This window comes from Dama dama, chromosome 23, assembly GCF_033118175.1.
Source record: "Dama dama isolate Ldn47 chromosome 23, ASM3311817v1, whole genome shotgun sequence".
Classification (NCBI taxonomy): Eukaryota; Metazoa; Chordata; class Mammalia; order Artiodactyla; family Cervidae; genus Dama; species Dama dama.
Window position 1 is genome coordinate 38,708,278 of NC_083703.1, and position 18,593 is coordinate 38,726,870.

The following is an 18,593-nucleotide window of genomic DNA, read 5'->3' on the forward strand; positions in this document are numbered from 1 at the left end:
CTTTCCCCTCCAAGATATGGGTTATTTTAAACTTCCTTTGATCAAATTCCCCTCAGCCTCAGCGGGTGCTGAGGGTCTGAGAAGCAAACTCACCCTCTCGAACCTTACCTACACAGCATTGAGTAGAAAAGAAATGTCATGTTAAGAGCCAAGTAAAAACTCAAACATATACTGACATTAATGACAGTTCAGATATTATCAGGCTGGTCGTGTGGGATGTCATAATAAGCTCTCCTCCTCCCCTCCAGGACCACCCATCCGTCTCCCAGGACGCCTGCCCACGGTGCTGTGCTTGTTCAACAGCTCCCATCTAGTCAGCCACGACTTGAGAGCCTCACCCTGGGGCCATGAGGCCAAGAGCCACTCATCTCAGCATCCGACAGCACACTGCAGTTTTACAGGCAGCACACCCAGGCTTATCAAATGCCACCGGCACAACCCTTCCGCAACCAAGTTCGGGCTAAATTGGCACTATTTTAAGAAAAACACCAAAATTATCAAAGCCACTAACTCTGGTCTATATAATTACCTGAGATTTCAATGTGGTAGCTTTGAAGTCTTTTTCCTTATACATTTAAATTAGCTATTTTTTTTTAAAAGCTAGAATTTTACTTTAAGTACAGGGCAGTGAGGAAGAGGTGCCTCTCTAAAAGAATCCCAAGGGCAGCCACATGGGCGTGTCCACAGGCCATGAGCAGAGATTCTGCACAGAGGAGCCCAGTCCCTCTCCGAGGGAGGGCCCCATAGTCCTGGCCAGTCTTAGCTAAAAAAAAGGAGAACCCTCCAGATCCACCAAGACTTCAGGACCACGGAAGAGGGAAACGTCCTGAGATAACAGTCTTATGATGATATGCATTTCACATGGAAACCTAGAGTTTTGAAGGGGGAGGGTGTCTTGAGGATGAATCAAGTACAGAATCCACTATAATGCACATTCACATTCTGTAAGACCACAGTCTTCAACTTTTGCTCTGGTATGTTCCACGGCCCCTAAAAGCTTCATGGCAGTTGAGATCCCCTATGGAAAAGACTACCTACTACACTCATGTTTAACAGAAATGATATGCCATCTCCCAATATTATAAAACTATATTTTATCTTCTCATTTTTGGCATGTGGAATCTAAGTTTCCTGATCAGGGATTGAACCTGTGCCCCCTGCATTAGAAGTGTGGTGTCTTAACCACTGGATCACCAGGGAAGTCCTAAATTATTTTAAAAAGCCCATTATCCTGGAATGGCAGAGGGCAAGAAAGAACCCTGGAGATGGACCAGAATTGAGTCACTATCATGGATTCATGATCCCTGAGGAGTAGGTGTGTATGCACACACCCTGACACTTCCTCAATGTCAGTGGAAGGGTCCAGGAGCAGAAGCACCCCAGAAGCAATGGGCACACAGAGTACTCAATATGGGCTCCTGGAAGGAATGGTGATTTTCAGGGCTGGAGTAGGAGAAGTCTAAGATTAAAACAGAGTATCTAAACGCTCAAAAATATGGGGTGTCGTAGGACACGCCAGCTTAAAGCCATGCCATGGGCTCACTCCAGACACTATAAACACCAAAATAGCTTAATACACTGAAAAAATTTTAAACTTCTGGAAAATAGGAATCCAGAATTCTAGTAAAAATGATTTTAAAAAAGGGAGAGAAGGGAAAGCTTGTGTTAATAAAGGATAGGTAGCACTGAAAGCTGACCTGGAAAAGGAGGGCTGGAGTGGAGGAGAGACAACTGCCTTTGGCTACATCCAGGGAGGAAGGGAGATGCCTGGTCTCACACTGTCTCCTACAGTCTGTTCATCAGCGGCTCATAGGAAAAAAAAAAAGTCAAGTACACAGTGGACAAACCCCTGTGTCATCAAAACACACAGATATGAGGGGAAGATAGACACAACATATCCTCGAATGTGATGCCCTCGAAAGGCCACAATTACACAGCATCCAGGATCCAATCGCGAGGAGACAGACCAAACAAAAGCGAGGGACATCTATTAATATTTGCAAAAAGAAATCGGTCTTCCAAAAGACAAATGTGTTTTAAAAAAAAAAAAAAGAAAGAAACTAAACCTGAGATGTGTTCCTTCCAGATTAAGGGAGATTTTAGAGCGAAAACTAAATACAACCCTCATTGGTAACTGTATTGTAGAAACATAGCCAAGTTTTTACAGATAAAATGACTAAGAAGGATATAACTTAATCTTAAGCAGTTTAAAAAAAAAAAAAAAACCCAGATGTGTTTATAAAATTACACAAGCAGAAACACATGAACGTGTGCAGGTGACAGAGGACATGTGGGCATCCTCTGCACCATTTGGACAACTTCTCTCTGTAAACTTTTTAAATTGTTTCCCAATAAAAAGTGAAAGTAGGCACTTTCCTGGAGATCCAGTGGGTTAAGAATTGGCACTGCAATGGTGGGAGTATGAGTTTGATCCCTGGTCAGGGAACAAGGATCCCATGTGCCAAGAAGCAACGAAGCTAGCCAGCGTACCACAACTAGAGTCCATCACAGCAACAAAATTATCTCACATCCTGCAATGATGATCTGATAGAGCAAATAAAAATATTTTTTAAAAAGAAAGAAGCGGCCTCACTCACCTTCTTTTGCAGATTCAGAGAGCTGTTCAAACTTCTGGCAGCATTCCTGCTGGTGTGCCTCGGCCAGCTTGACGTCTTTGCTCTTTAACCGGGCCTTATCCAGAGCTTTGTTTGAATTCTCATAGTCGATGAGGGCTTTGGTGCGTCGGTATAAGAGATCCTAGAAGGAAAATCGACAGACATGATACATGGTAGTTAAACCTATACTGAAAAATCTCTAGAACAGAACAGGAAGACCATCTGAAGTCTAAGAACCAGACAAGTACCTTGGTTTACTGCCTGAAAGGTCAGATGGCAGCCACCTCATGTACTCCCACTCCTTAAGATCTCAACATGCATCAAGAGAAGGAACCAAACAGTGATGACCACAGGGTTATTTCCCAAAAGAAAACATGTCAAAAGACTAATCGCTTATAATAAAACTAAACTATGGGGGAAAGAATTTCTACTTCCTGATGACCTTTTCCCATTAGCTTAAAATTTTATGCTGCCTAATTTAGTATATTTCATATAAAAATCATATCAACAACCTCAGATATGCAGATAATAATACCACTCTAATGGCAGAATTAGAGTCTCTTGATGAGAGTGAAAGAAAGGGGAAAAGTTAGCTTAAAACTCATTAAAAAATCATGGCATCCGGTTCCCAGCACTTCATGGCAAACAGATGGGGAAAGAGTGGAAACACCGACAAATTTTGTTTTCTTGGGCTCCAAAATCACTACAGACACAAAATTAAAACATATTTGCTCTGTGGAAGAAAAGCTATGATGAACTTAGCATATTAAAAAACAGAGATACCACTTTACCATGATTTTTCCAGCAGTCACATAGATTTGAGAGTTGGACCATAAAGACGGCTGAGAGACAAAGAATTGATACTAACTGTGGCGCTGGAGAAGACTCTTGAGAGTCCCATGGACAGCAAGGAGATCAAACCAGTCAATTCTAAAGGAAATCAACCCTGAATATTCACTGGGAGGACTGATGCTGAAGCTCCAATACGTTAGCCACCTGATGTGAACAACCAACTCAATGGAAAAGACGCCGATGCTGGGAAAGACTGGGGACAGGAGAAGGTGGCAACAGGCTAAGATGGTTGGATGGCATCACCGACTCAATGGACATGAGTTTGAGCAACAGACAAATTTGAGATAGTGAAGGACAGGGAAACCTGGTGTGCTGCAGTTCATGGGGTCACAAAGAGTTGGACATGGCTTAGTGAATGAAAGACAATGACATAAAAATAATTTAAACATGTCGTCAGGACAGTGTAGACAGTGAAGAATGTGTGTTCCATTTCAAATGTTACTCTGCTTACACTTCATCTTGCTTTTGGTTAAGCAATGCTTCATGACTCAAAGGATGCAGTGACAACTACAATTCAATAAAAGATAACAAACCCCAGATAACTGCCTCAGAAAGAGCCCCTTAGGTGTATGTCCACTTATGTCCCCATCCAGCAGCATATAACTCCCCAAACTCTTATTGGCACCAGCCCTCCTGCTCCAGGCCTCTGAAGCACACTAAGGACTTGGTATCAGACCTAAGAAGGCACATCACTGAGAAGATCTCAATCGAAGATGGACCTGGGGGACACACGCACCCTCAGAATAGAATGTAGGAACCGAGAGACTAACTTCCACAAATACCTGAGGCACAGAAGACCCAGCCTGACGTCCCCTTCCGAGCACTGAGCGCCCAGCCAATGAGCTTCTGCTCAGGACCAGCGCCCTCATGCCAATGACATGCTTTCCCAGACTCTTTGTCTTTGCACTCCTTGCCCCAAAATACAGCCCACTCCAGACCTTCAATGAAATCTCCTGTGGCTTCCCATGCGGCATACAATTCCTCTGCTCTTCCTGAATAAACAGGTGCTTGCCTCAGTTTACTTCTTTTATTTAGGGTGATATAACTTACATGAATGATGCTAACAAATACCCATCTCCCTTCATTTCTAACCCAGAGAACACACTTGCACCACCAGGCCTGGTTCAGGAGAAGCCCTCACCTTGGCAGCCTCTATGTTGAGCATGTAGTAGCGCAGGAGCTCCGTCAGCTTCAGGTCTTCATCTGAGGAGACTCGACTCTCCACTTTCTGTTAAAAAAAAAAAAAAGGCCACATCATGTAAACAGAAATCTACAGATTATAAAATATATACTATGAAGACCAACATAAAAATCCTTACCCTAAGTTTTTCGAACAGCTCAGCCACCTTCAACAGGTACCTGCAAATACACATGATTCTGACTTAAGGTCTTAAATATACTACCACCCACTAGACCAAGCCTAGTAGAACAGTCATTCCATGGTAACAGCTGGGTGTTGGCTCTGGAACCCAGCCACACCCTTCATGGACCCTAGAATCCACAGATGCTCAAGCCCCTGATATATATAATACATGCACACCCTCTTATATATGTTAAATCATCTCTAGATTACTTCCTGTGCATGATAAAATGTAAAGGGATGCAAACAGTTTTAAGCACAATGTAAATGCTATGCAAATAATAGCTGATGTGCAGCAAATTCAAGTTTCGCTTTTTGGAACTTTCTAAAAAATGTTTTTCTATCTGCAGTTTCTTCTAGTTTGCAGATGCAGATGGATATGGAGGGGGTCAACTGTACCATCTCATACCAGAAATAACCTGAATGGAGACGCTAAAAAACCTCACTCAGTGACAACTCCAAATCAAACTAATCAAACCACCCGGTAGAGTTCAGTGATAGAAATCTGCCTGCCAACATAGGGGACAATCCCTGGTCTGGGAGGATTTCACATGCTGTGAAAGGGAAACCAAACCCGTGTACCACAACTACTGAGGCTGCATGCCTAGAGCTCTGAGCTCCACAACAAAAAGTCCATGCACCATAATGAGAATAGCCCCAGAGCAGTCAAAACTTAACAACAACAACAACAAACACACGACACAGACACAGCAATCAAGTCCTTGACCACAGCTACCACACTTGGTACAGAAGTGTCCTGAATTCCCTATAGACGGCTTAGAAGTACTCCTGTTTGGAGGGTGTATAAAATGCATGCTGGAGACCATCCACCCTCGATGAGCTTGTACTCAAGACAGAACTGAACTATGCAGCCCTTATTCATTATATTCTTAACTGCACAAGTTTTCAATTAGGGGATGAGAGAAAACGTCTCCCAAGGAAAACTTACTTCTTGATGACTGTAGGCTCCTCTAAAGCCAGGCTATGCAAGCAGGCTGCAGTGTGGATATAATCGTCTGCGACACCTGTGGGAACAAGGACAGTCCTTTCATGTGAACAGAGCTGGCACTTGAGCAGAGGTAGGGGGCTAGTGGGTGAGTGCACTTACTTTTATGAGATCTGGTCATCCTGTCAGCCTTTGCACAGGAATCCTTGATCCTGTTGTAATAGTTGATGAGGAAAGTCTTCTCTTGCTCAAAAAAGTCATCTACCTCCTAAAAGGGAAGGAAAAAAAGTTTCAAAGAAACAAAACTTCTACATATGAATATGTATTTTATATTTTAAAAATAAGCTCGAAAATAATTGGGAAAAAAACAAACAAACAAAAAAAATAAGCTCGGGCATAAGAAATTTAACCTCTAAGGACCAGGGAAATTTACATAATTTTTTAAATTAACATTTCACATCAGGGATTAGTGAAAAGTCAAAGGCTGGCAAGAAACATCAAGAGAACCATTTTGAAGAACCACTTAGCACAGCCCAGTAAAGCTTGCTGACCTCCAGCAGCAATTCCAAAAAAGTGGTGGTCTGGCCAGGTGGGTTGCTACCTTGCCTCAGATACCTGCATTTCTGAAACATGGCCTGGGACGCAATACTGGCATCTGGGGGGGCACTGACCAGGGATGCCGAATGCCCCCACTTCACACCTTCACTGCCATCCGGAGACAGCCCGAGAGCGTCCAAACTTCTGACAAGGCCTGCGTTACCCACATCCTAGTCTCCTTACTCAGGACCACAAGTGGCAAACTCAGACACCAGACAGTAACTGGGGAGCAAAGAAATAAACCACACCTAGGATGCTACTGAGAAACTTGGGACATCTATTTATGTTCCAGAACAGCACAGTCCAACAGAAATAAAGTGAGCCAAACGTGCTACTTAGAACTTTCTACTTAGTAGCCACAGTATAAAAAGAAACAGGTAAAATTACTTCTCATGTTTTATGTTTTCTTCATTACCAAAGGCCTACAAATCCAGTGTGTAGACAAAATATGCCCTTAATTACACCAGGGCACCGCACTGGTCAGGTGCTCAACTCCACACAAGGCTGGGGCTACGGGGACAGTGCAGCTGTGGAGAACAGCACCCAAGACTGGTCACAAGGTCTATTTTTTTACAAATAACTGAGTATCATTTCCTTACAGAAAAGGAGACAACGAAAATTGAAGAGTGAGGCTCTCATCCCTTCTCCTGGGAAAGAACAGATATTTTGGGAAAATGAGCGAAAGTTCGGTAAGTTGATAAAAATAACCAAAACTTGAAAATACTTCCATTTTTGAGAAGCTAATACCATCTGTTTCACAAATACCTATTCTGAAGAAAGAAAAGGTCACCTATTCACACAGAGAGAATTTTCTTAAACAGCTAAAGACCACTTACCTTAACTCCTGAAAAAAGAACTTCATCAGCACTTTTCACCACACTTTTAAAAAAGCCACCAAACATCTCTTTGGTATTTTTCCGCCTGACACTTAGCTGAAAAGAAATTCAAAATAGTTAACGGTACATATATTTTCCATCAAGTTCTGAACACACCCCAAGTAACTGTTCACTAGTATAAGCACACCCAAGACACCTTTAACCCCATCGTAACCACATCTAAAATATCAGACAAAACAACTAAACCTAAGGATAGGTGATTAATTCCATGACTCAGGAAGTACTTAGAAAAACTATCTACGTATCAAGTCTTGTGCGTGTGTGCTCAGTCATGTCTGACTTTTTTCGACCCCACGGACTCTAGCCCACCAGCTTCCCCTGTCCGTGGAATTTTCCAAGCAAGATACTTAAGTGGGCTACCATCCTTTACTCTGGGGGATCTTCCTGGCCCAGGGGTTGAACCAGAGTCTCTTGCAAATTCTATGACTCAGGAGATATTTTGAAAAACTATCTAGGCATCAAGTCTTAGTGTCCTTAAATTCTGGGTAGAATTGTTGTTATGCTATTATTCACTGGTTAGAAGACTATGAGGAAATGTGTAAGTCAGTGCCTGCCTCATATATAAGAAAAAGAATGTATTCTTTTAAGGCAACCATATGTCTCCTTTCAATGAAAAAAATGAATGTGGATCAACTTTCAAATAATCCCAAAACTAACTGAAGGGGAAAAGGGTCAAAATCTTTGCATGCAACGTTTTATATACACTGGACTTACTGCCCTGTGGGAGGCGGTGAGCAATGTGGCGGGGGGGTGGGGGCTAAGAAAGGTTTCCATTGCATTGATAAGAAATCCAACTTTGAAAGTCAATTTTTCAGAAAATATGTGTTTTTTTGTACACTGCAATTAGATTGTGGAAATGAAATTAAAATGACTTACATCTTGATCATATTCCAAAAAAACATGGAAGTTGCGATCTTTACTGAGAACAGGGTGAGAAGAGAGGCGTTGAAGAAAGACTTCGTGTGAAGACACAGTCTTCTTGAAGACAGCAAGGTACTCACTGCAATACAAGGCACAAGGCTCATCTCAGCTCGCCTCCAAGTACCACTCCCGGGACAGCACTGTGCTGTCCTACAGCTACACACAATACCTGAACTGGACCCAAGCAGCCTGCTATAATTCAGTATCCAGTTAGGTAATGAGGCAGCTCTCATTTTGGAATTTGTGAAATAGCCATGGAAGGGGAAGTGACATAACCAGAGTTGATGGACACGTCTGTGAAGCCCAAACCCACGTGCAATTACAGCACACAACAATGGCTTCTTCAAAACCATGACAGGCCTTTAATTTTGCAGCCATGTACACAGCGAGGAGTCTAACAAAGCTGGGAACTATCAGAAACTACAAAGTGGCTTTATCTCAACCTACACACTCCATGCTCAACAGCAAGAAACCAAGTCTGCAAGTCTGGTGCTCTGTCCTCAGAGCTGCCCAGGCAGGCCTGGCAGGAGTGTGAGCCCGGGCCTAGCTCACCTGGGTCTGTGGCAGCATATTGGCAAGAACTGCTGAAATGGACCCCGATGAATAGGGGAAGGGCAAGAGGAAGGAGCAGGAGGATAGTTCGTGCAAACCTTCAACTATGCATAAAGAATCCATTTTTGTTTGAAAGAATTACAATCAGATTAAAGTAAGCTTCTTGCAGACCTGGACTTCTTTCAAGCCATCAATGTAGCCATTGTTAGAATGGTTCCTTATTAACAGCACTTGCTACAATCTAGTTTCAACTGTATTTCCAGTAAACAAATGTCAGGGAAGAAAGCTTTTTGTACATTACAGTCAAAGGTTTAGTTCTTCACTTTGCCAGACCAACATTCCATGACTAGCATGGTTTACAAAGAGGAAAATTAGTCTGTCCAGTATCACCAGGTGGTTCAGTTGCTAAGTCGTGTCCGACTCTTGCAACCCCATGGACTGTAGCCTGCCAGGCCTTCTCTGTCTATGGGATTCTCCAGGCAAGAATACTGGTGTGGGTTGCCATTTCCTTCTCCAAGTATCACCAGGGAATCGTCTAAAGACCAGGCCCCCACACCCCCATGCAACTCATTGACAGTAGCCATGCAATTCATTAACTGCTACACTTGAAAAACTTAGCTGTCAGATTCTCATCATTTTTCTCCTCAGAAGACAGGGCCCCATCGAGGAAAGCCACTTACGCTTCTAGCTCCTGCTTCATCTTGGCAAACTCTTCTTTGGTCATCGACCCTTCACCCTCTCCCAGCTTCTGCATCTTCTCTCGAGGGCCATCGAAGTCGGGCTTGGTGGGCGCTGGCGGGATCTGCGGGCAACGCACTGACTTCCTGAGCACCCTCCCGGCCCACCCCCATCCTCAGGAGGCGGGGGAGGGGGCGCTCTGAAAGTCAACTGTGCTTTCTCTCACCCTCGTTCCTTTTGGCGATTTAAAAGAGAAGGGTCCTTCCTATAACTGGGCACTCACTTTGACATCTGTTCGGTTAATAACTGAACAATTTATAAGGCAAACTGTATATTCTGCTGCAACTATCTAATTTATATATTACAACCAATGCTAAAATGAAACCAATGAAGTATTAACCTCTGGTATTAACCAGGTATTAACCTCTGGACTTACAAGGAATTTTTTTATTCCAGGACAAAAGATTCTAATTTTGCATGAACATTCTTAAACATAAGCTTCAGTACTGATTTTGTTTTAACTATTTGGACAGATTCTTGGCCTGGCAGATCAAGCCACATGTCTCTGTCCTTTAAAATCAGCTAAGTGTCTTTCTGTAGCCAGGCATCAACTCTCCACAGCTGAGCACAAAGACAACTGCCTTCTCAGCAGAATATACACACCAACCACCACCACCACCAGGAATCAATTCAACTTGATGGCTGAAAGGAAACGCCACACCCAAAAGGAGACAAGACGTTACACCACAGGAGCTGCTTGCCCTCTTAGATGGTGGACTGTAAGACTGTGCTTCTAACACTGTTTTCACTTACTTTAGACTTTACCAGTAACAGTGAACATATACGCTAGTTGACAGATGAACTCAGACTATTTTCACAACCCATTATACAATGTGGGTAAATGTCTCAAAACAAAATGAAAAGCAAGGTATTAGAAACTGGCTTTGATAATTATCTGATTATTCAAAATGCACTTACAATAAGCCCAGCGTAGTCTGTAGTTTCAATAAGAGTGTCATGTAGCCACACAAAGTCTTCATGTTGCCTTGTAACAGAAAACTCTGGGCTCTGAAACGTGGGCAGTGTGGTCTGTAAAGAAAAGACAAAGTGACAGTTAACTACCATTTTCTGAAAAAGTGGTTTGGGTTTCATGCAGTGCACAATGGGAAAAATGCACAACAAATCATCCAGTTTTTAAGAGATCTAATAAAGAACAAAGTGGCAACACATGACCTCCCTACCACTAGGAAAGTCAGAGATAAGCTTCAATGTGTTCTTCAAGGAATTCTAGTCACATAGCTCCACCTTTCAGGGCGACTCAGATGGGAGGCACCCGCCAAGAGCTCTCACTCCAAACATCCTGCCTCAGACTGTGTCTCCACCACTTACTTTACCTAGACCTGTACCTCAGTTCCTCACCTGTAAGATGGCCATCAGAAAACATCATAATGGAAATCATGTCCAGAAAATCAGGTCCATGCAACCCCTTTAAAATAGTGCCTGGCATAAGACAAGCACTGAGTACACTTAACTAGCATGGAAGGAGAAAGGAGGCTAAAAATGTTCCTGAAAGGGCTCTGGGAAGTTAAACTTCCTGTAGTTTTCAGACTGGCATAGTGCTTTTGTCAAATTAGAAACCTGGAGGAGAATTAACACATGGTAAATCAGTTACACTTGAAAATAAAATTTTTAAAACTTGGAGAAAAAGTCTTAAATCTTAATAGGTTGGGTGATGGCCAAGAACTGAGCCATCAAGCATCAAGATGGGAAAAGCAAGCACTTGCCACGCATGCAAATTAGAAACAAAGGTGGAGCTGCGCAGGACTGGTGAGCTTCCCAGGCAGAACACAAGCCACACTCACACCAGCAGTGGGGCCCAAGGCTCCCCCACAGAGCAGAGGGCTGTAACAGGAGCAGGTATCTGATGAGAGTGAGTGAGGAGGGCCCTCACTCAGGAGTGCTACCCTTCAGTAGCACTTTAGCTCACACCCACTGTAGCAGAGATGTAATCTGGCACTGTTTTCATTACTGAAGTCATTCTGTCACTTACCTTGGTGTGCACTGTAAATTTGACTTTATCTCTCTCACTGAGTGCATCAGGTATGTCAATCTGAAGCGAGGGATCAACATTCAGGTCCACTGACACAGATCTCAGCTGAAATACATTTTTTAGCTATTAGTCGCAAGTCCACTTTAGTCCTAAAAAGCATCCATCCAAAAATGGGGAGCTAGTAGTAACTTTTAGCAATCTATCCATGACCATTTAGAACAAAGTCAGTTGAGGTATCTATTTGCAACTGTGGGGACAACTGCTCTTAAGTGCATGGGTGGGTCCAGTGAATTCCTATAACCTAAACAAAGCAACTATATGATTCTAATATCATGTATATTACATACTTTGTGTGAAAAATACATTTAACCAAATACTTAAAGAACTGTACTAAGGCGGCTTCAAATAGATAAAAATGAAATCGTGAACTTCCTACATATGTGCCCAAATTACAAAAACAGTCAAGAGGTGTTAAAAGTTAGAGGCTGGGATAACCTAGAGACAGAAGGTACAAAGAACAGTCATGTGGTATGAGGTCTCGGATGGAGAGAAAAATTCACTCCAGAGTGGACCTATGTATATTTAGGGACTGTCTCAAGGAGATGAGAGATCTAGAACAGGAGATGAACTGTAAAAACCAACAAAGGCATAAACTATCAGAATTCCACTGTGATTCCATATAAATAAAGCAGAAGGGTGAGCACTACCATGGAAACAAAAATAACTGATTTTTGTGAGCTGGAAATTCAAAAGGAAAATAACACTCAACTCCAGTTTTGCCAGTTTTAAAAGAATTCTTTAAAGAAGTGGATTACTGGGGGGAAAAGTGGCTAAATGGTTTCCCTTAAAAGAAAAAAAAAAAGAAATTCTTACTGAATCTAAAATATGGTAAATTCTTTCATTCTTAAGAAAGATAGGCTGACAGTGGATCTGAAGGCCTGTCAGATGAGAAATTGCATGGATTAAGCATCTCACCCCTCCCCAGGCCCAGAACTGTAAGCTAGAGCTGAAGTGAGGCTGCCGGGACACTCAGTTACTGAACACAGAAAGATGGAGATGCCAAGTGGAGACTGGACCTAAGAAGATGAGGGAACAGGGAATCCCAAGTATTTCCCTCTGAATTCTTTTCTTCAAAATAAAACCACCAAAGACAGAAAAATTGGTTCCACCGGGTATAAAAAGATTAAATAGATTTTTTTAAAAACGCATGGGATTACTTCTTTGTAGTATCTCAGGAAGAGTCAGTACGTCCCGTTTTTCTTCAGCACTGTGACTAAGAAAAAAATTTTGACTGCAATAGCCAGAATTAGCCTTATAACAACAGCTTTCCTAGCTAGAATTAAGCCTCATGTTCTTGCCACCAGAACTTCATTTTAACATCAGGTATTTTTGAGACTACAACATACTTAACAGTTCCTGCCATGTCAACCTAAACACATATTTCAAATAAATTCTTGATGACGCCTATGAAATATTTGCTTGTTTGGCTTAATTTTCACATGTCCATTTATGAAATCTCTGCAAACAAAGATAAAGCTTCAAGGTCAGGGATACTTCACTTCAGAGCTGTGACTCTGGCTCTTGATACATTTCTGATAAAACCTCCCTCCTGATAATTCATGACTGGGCAAATACAGCATTCAGAAAGACCTCACAACACACACACAACTCACAACAGTCTGACTGCAGAGAGTATTGGCCACCCACCTGATCTTCCATTTCTATGTGTCAGAATCAGTACATGAATAAAGCTCGTCTGGTTAATGGTGGAAAGAAAGGTGGGGTAGACCGAGGGCCAGGACTAAGGAGCATTTCCCTGAGCTCAGCAACAAGAGCCATGTTTCCTGAAACTGCTGCCTGAGAGGTCACAAATCCTGGCTTCCTCTCAATTTCTGAACATGCTGACAATTCCATCTAAGTGCCAAGCCCCATAAGCCAGCAAGCACCACTGCACTGCCTCTGGAATTAGGGCTGGAGTACCCAGGCGGATGAACATGGGCTCATCACAGCAGGAGCCAAAGCTGCAATGGGCTTCACAGGTGGACGCTGAGGTCGGCCCTGTTCCCACACCTCCAACCACAGGTAACCCCAGACTTTTCACTGTTTTCCTGTCTTCCTTTCTGGCCAGCAAAAGGTATTTCACTTTTTAGCGTAAAATAGTGTCATAAGGACACAAAAGAATTAACAAAACCCACCCGAGCTTGGAAAGACTGCACCCTAACAAGACATCATCAAGCACCCAGCTTCTTCACCAGCTGTCATCACCCCAGGAAGGGAGTCTGAACAATCTCACCCCAAACATGATATAACACCCTTCTCCCACAAATAAAACAATCAACAATTTAAAAAAAAAAAAACAGATTAACACGAAAAGTTTGCATTTGGGCCTTAAGGAATTGCCTGAAAAAATTAGGTGCAAAATTCTGAGTAGGCAAACCCTCACCAACTCAAAAAGGCCCCTATTCACAAGTCATTAACAAACTTCCCTGTACTGTAGCTCTCCAAACAAGGAAGAGATAAATCACAAAGAAGTAAAAAGTTGCGAAATGTTTCAAGCTTCTAAGTCAGCACTGTATCCTCCCTCCCGAAGTATCCAGTGTGATTAAAAGCTCAGCACTCCTTTTTCTGCTCTGACAGTCCCATGCCACAGTCCCTGCTAAATACATAACCAACACGGTGGAGGGCACAGGAACAGGTGGCAGGCCTCCACACAAAGCCCCTACTCACCACCCGTCCCCTGGTTTCAGCAAGCATCCCTGGGCTGCCTCAGCCCTGTAGGCAGCCGTGTGAAGGGGGGCTTCAGAACCATTAGGCCTGTTAATTTTCTCATTCCCTTAGGCCACTTGTGAGAACCAAATTTATCACATATTTACTCTATGTAGAAGGCAAGTTTAAAAAGACTTTCTTTTGCAGATTTTTACAGAAACCACTGCATCACATACCAAGTTTTAGGTGGAATTTCAGGCCACAGAATACTTATCACATTAACCTTTACAGTAAAGACCACAGTGATCAGGGAACAGAACAGGGAGTAAACAAGCATTTCTTCATTTGGAAAACAAAACTTTCACTGTTTTAAGAAATCTGGGGGGCCTCCCTGGTGGTCCAGTGGTACCAGCTGGTGCTTCCACTATGCGGTGTGCAGACGTGCTCCTTAGTCAGGGAATCAAGATCTCATATGCCTCGCAACCCCCCAGAAAGGGAATATGAATGCTTGATAAGAGAACTTGAAAAGGAGAAAAAGTAAAACCAAACCCCCATGCACTCCCTCACCTGTTCATCAGCGCTGGGGCACCTGACACTGGCCAAAGGATGGTCTGCAGAGTTCTGAGCTGCTAAGGACACTTAGGGGTCCAGATCTCACACCTGACTCACTTTGGTACAAGGCTAAGTTAACACCATCTACAAAACCCCCTCTTCAAAAGGTGAAGCGGTTCAGAGATGGCAAAGAGTACCTCTATGGCTGGACAACACACAAAGCTAGATTCAGAAATTCAGAACTTTCGGTGAAGATATAAGTATAATAAATGTTACCACTGGCTACAGACTCGTTTACACTACTGCCATATGGCCAAATGACAAGCCACAATAGGATGAAACCATCTTCACGGTGACTCTCACCTGCTAGAATAGGGTCTAGCTGAACATTACTTAAATCTAACCAGTTTTGTACACATGCAAGAAATTCAATATGCCAGCCCCAGTATTTCCAGCTTAACATGAACGTTACATGGAAATTGCCACAGGCAGAGGAAAAGCCTGCCTTAATCACATTTAAGTGCCTCCCCCTTCTCTAGTCCCAGAGCAGAAAGCACCCAGCCAGCACGGGCTACACCAGGTTCTTCCCATCAAACTGATGCTCTCCAAAGGATGTTCCTTTGCTATCCCCCTTCACCTGACTGCCTATCATACCCAAGACCCCTACCGGGGACAGGACCAAAACCACAGATAACCCATGGTTTGTAAGCAGCATGGAGCCATTATTTCAGCTGGAAAGGGAGGGATGCCATGCCCAGTCCAATACCCTTCAGTAAGGAAATCCAAAAACGCTCTGTTGCAGAAAATCCAAATTACTGGATTTGCAGCAATTTCTGAAAGCAGATTAACATGATGCATACTTATGAAACCTACATTACTCTGCTACTGTTTCACCTCACAGGAAGGAAGTGTTCTGTAAGAAATTCTAGTATCATATCTTTCTCTGAATTTTTCTTTATGGTTCAAGTTCTTCTGCCCTGAAGCTAACAGAAACCTGTCTGTGTTCTTCTATGCCAGCTTACCCCTGCAGCACCGGTACATGGAAAAACTGAACTGTGAGCAACACAAGAGCTCTGCCCTTCCAGGTAGCACTGTATCTGTGGTTTATTTCCTCCCTCCACTACTGTCTCTCCCCTCCCTGTAATTCCAGCCCTGCCAATACTGTACCTCAGTCTTCAAGGAACACAGAACCAAAGACTTCGAGATCTATCTACTCACAAACATAACAGCTATGAAAAGTCACTAATGAAAAACTAGGTAAAGAGCTGCAGCAAGTGATCAGATTTCCACCACTCATCTTGGTGAGATGAGCCCACAGGGACCCATCCCTGCTGACACCAGCCATTCTTACCAGTAGTCCACCAACACACAAGCCGTCCACAGTAGAACACAGCAGACTGCAGGGCATTTGGCAACCACGTAACCCAGAGTTCCTAGAACAGGAACCCAGGCTTGGAAGAAGGTCAGCGCAGCGCACTCAGCGAATGGATAAACTGAATCATCATTTCACAAGGCTGCAAGCCCATGAGCTAGTCAGATGCCAACATGGAACCAAAAAGAGATTAAGATGAATCACTGGCTAAAATGAAATTCATTGAGAAATCCATCTAATTACAAGATATCTGGATTATTTTCAAGAGTTCACAAGGTGAAAGGTTGAACTACAAGATCTATAAACATCGCCTAGCACAGAAATTCCATTGAGAATCAACATACCACTGCTACAGAGGATGTAGCTGCCACACACGTGCGTATACACACACACAGAGAGACTAGTTTCTTTTACAGCTAAAGTGCTTCATCTACTGCTTCCCAGATAGCTCAACTGGTAAAGTATCGCCTGCAATGCAGGAGACCCGGGTTCGAGTCCTGAGTTGGGAAGATCCACTGGAGAAGGGATAGGCTACCCACTCCAGTATTCTGGCCTGGAGAACGACATGGACTGTATAGTCCATGGGGTCACAACGAGTCTGACACAACTGAATAACCTTCACTTCACCTACTATTTGATCTCATGAAGTCTCCCTACTATCAAAAGTCCCCACTCTATCAAGTCCACAACTCTTTACTACAAAGCAGTCTTAACTTTATGTTCAACCTAAGATCAAAGAGAAAAGTTTGAGAAAAAAAATTTACCTTTACCACCAACAAAGATTACTCAGCAACATGGACAGAGCTGCCTGAGCTTAGGATTGTGTCTTCTGAGTTTGAGACACAAAAGGCAACAGAGAGAAGAGAAGGCTGCCTGTTCCTGGTGGGATTCTTGTGTTTAGTAAAGGTACCACACTTCCCAGATCTTTCAGATACTAAGTATTTTAACCTCATTTTATCCCTCACCAACTACCTGGCACCCCCCAGCACAACATGCAAGCTTTTTATGTCCTGCTCTTGAGGATAGGGCTGGCAAAATTTGCATTTGTGCCCCATATCACAGGCACTAAATAACTAGACCCAAGGGCTTGTGGAGCTACCCCTCAGAAACAAGTAAACCATAAACTCTTCTGACAGAAAACACGTACCACAGATTAACATAAGCAACTATTGAGAAAAGTAGTTTTCTCTCCAGAGCATGTATCAGTGTCTGAACAATTTACACCAAATGTGTAAAAAGAGGGGAAGTCAAGCCAAGGACCCAACATCTGTACTGAAGGTCAGTTGCTCTTGCACTTTCACTCTTACCTATGTATTTATGTTTTGCCTTTGAGGTACGAGACAGTTGAGAAATTCCACTTTCCCCTTTTAGAGGGGGGAAATCTCTTCTTAAGAGTTACTCCGTGGGGACTTCCCTAATGGTCCAGTGACTGAGACTGCCCTACCCAGTGCGGGGGTGGGGGTGGGGCCGTCTGTGCGCGTGCAGGTTCCATCCCTGGTCAGGCAACTGGGCAGCTAAAATACACAAGTAATCTTTTTTTTTCTAAAGGAGCACCTCAATGGCTAATCAGAAAACATACAGGTGTTGGGGGTGAAGTTATCTTTTCGGGGTGGGGGTAGAAGGGGCAAGTTTCTCACAGTAATGGGAAGATACTTCTCAATTTAGACCCATAAAAAACAAATCTGCTATTCATGCAAGACAAGATGCCCCACCATCCCTTCCCTCTATAAAGCTGGGTTCACTGAAATGTTGTTTCTGTAAATACTACCTAACTTCACTGCATGTGCCTTTCACCACTGGTCAATGGTACTGCTGACCTACCGAGCTATATCCTAATTTCCTCAAGCAATCAGGACAACAGAGAGCAACATATTTAAAAAGCATGCTTTTAAACCATGTTCTACCCTGCAGCACAGTCTCACTCAACTTCAGTTCTGCCCCACACCACTTTGGCATCAGAGCCTCGTTTCCACTGTCCGAAGTGGCCAGTGAACTCCAACACGGTAAGCGCAGCAGCCTTTGTAACCCTCCACTACCCGGAACCCTTTACCATCTTTTGATCAGGTTCCTCAATACTGGGTGAAGGCTAATTCTATCAATGTCAAAGAGAGTCAACAATGCTTATGTTTTATGCTGTCTCTTTAGAATTTATCAAACATCTGAAAAAAACTAGAAACAAACTGGCACACTAAAGATTAGCCTCTAACATAACCTGACCTACCCCATCATACCATCTTATAAAGTCTAAACTGGGGATTCTCAACCAAGAGACATTTGACAATGTCTGCATTTATTTTTGACAGCCACTAAGGAAGCCCAAAATGTCTGTCAGTAGTGCTCAGATTAAGAAACACTGGTTCAAGCTGAAGCTCTACATTATTAGATCTTAGTCTCTTACTAGGTCTCATACCAAAGAACTTAAGATCTCAGAATCCAAAAAATTCCCTCATAATCTCCCTGGGCCATTTCTTCCCACGGCGGATCAAGTGGGCAGAT

General features: G+C 43.1%; 1 protein-coding gene and 1 non-coding gene across 6 annotated transcripts in view; both read right to left on the minus strand.

The window, feature by feature from the left end:
* SNX5 (sorting nexin 5) overlaps window positions 1–18,593 on the minus strand; it is a 37,256-nt gene that overhangs the window by 14,729 nt on the left and 3,934 nt on the right. For all 5 annotated transcript variants that reach the window (XM_061126404.1, XM_061126403.1, XM_061126407.1 and 2 more), the window contains 10 exons: window positions 11,468–11,572; window positions 10,396–10,506; window positions 9,420–9,541; window positions 8,143–8,266; window positions 7,207–7,302; window positions 5,936–6,041; window positions 5,777–5,852; window positions 4,787–4,826; window positions 4,609–4,695; window positions 2,598–2,757 (listed from right to left, as the gene is read on the minus strand). In XM_061126404.1, the coding sequence (XP_060982387.1) occupies window positions 2,598–2,757; window positions 4,609–4,695; window positions 4,787–4,826; window positions 5,777–5,852; window positions 5,936–6,041; window positions 7,207–7,302; window positions 8,143–8,266; window positions 9,420–9,541; window positions 10,396–10,506; window positions 11,468–11,572 (1,027 nt within the window). The remainder of the gene's footprint in view (window positions 1–2,597; window positions 2,758–4,608; window positions 4,696–4,786; window positions 4,827–5,776; window positions 5,853–5,935; window positions 6,042–7,206; window positions 7,303–8,142; window positions 8,267–9,419; window positions 9,542–10,395; window positions 10,507–11,467; window positions 11,573–18,593) is intronic.
* On the minus strand, window positions 16,000–16,235 carry LOC133045348 (small nucleolar RNA SNORD17). The gene has a single exon (XR_009690221.1). It is a non-coding gene; the product is annotated as a small nucleolar RNA SNORD17 (small nucleolar RNA).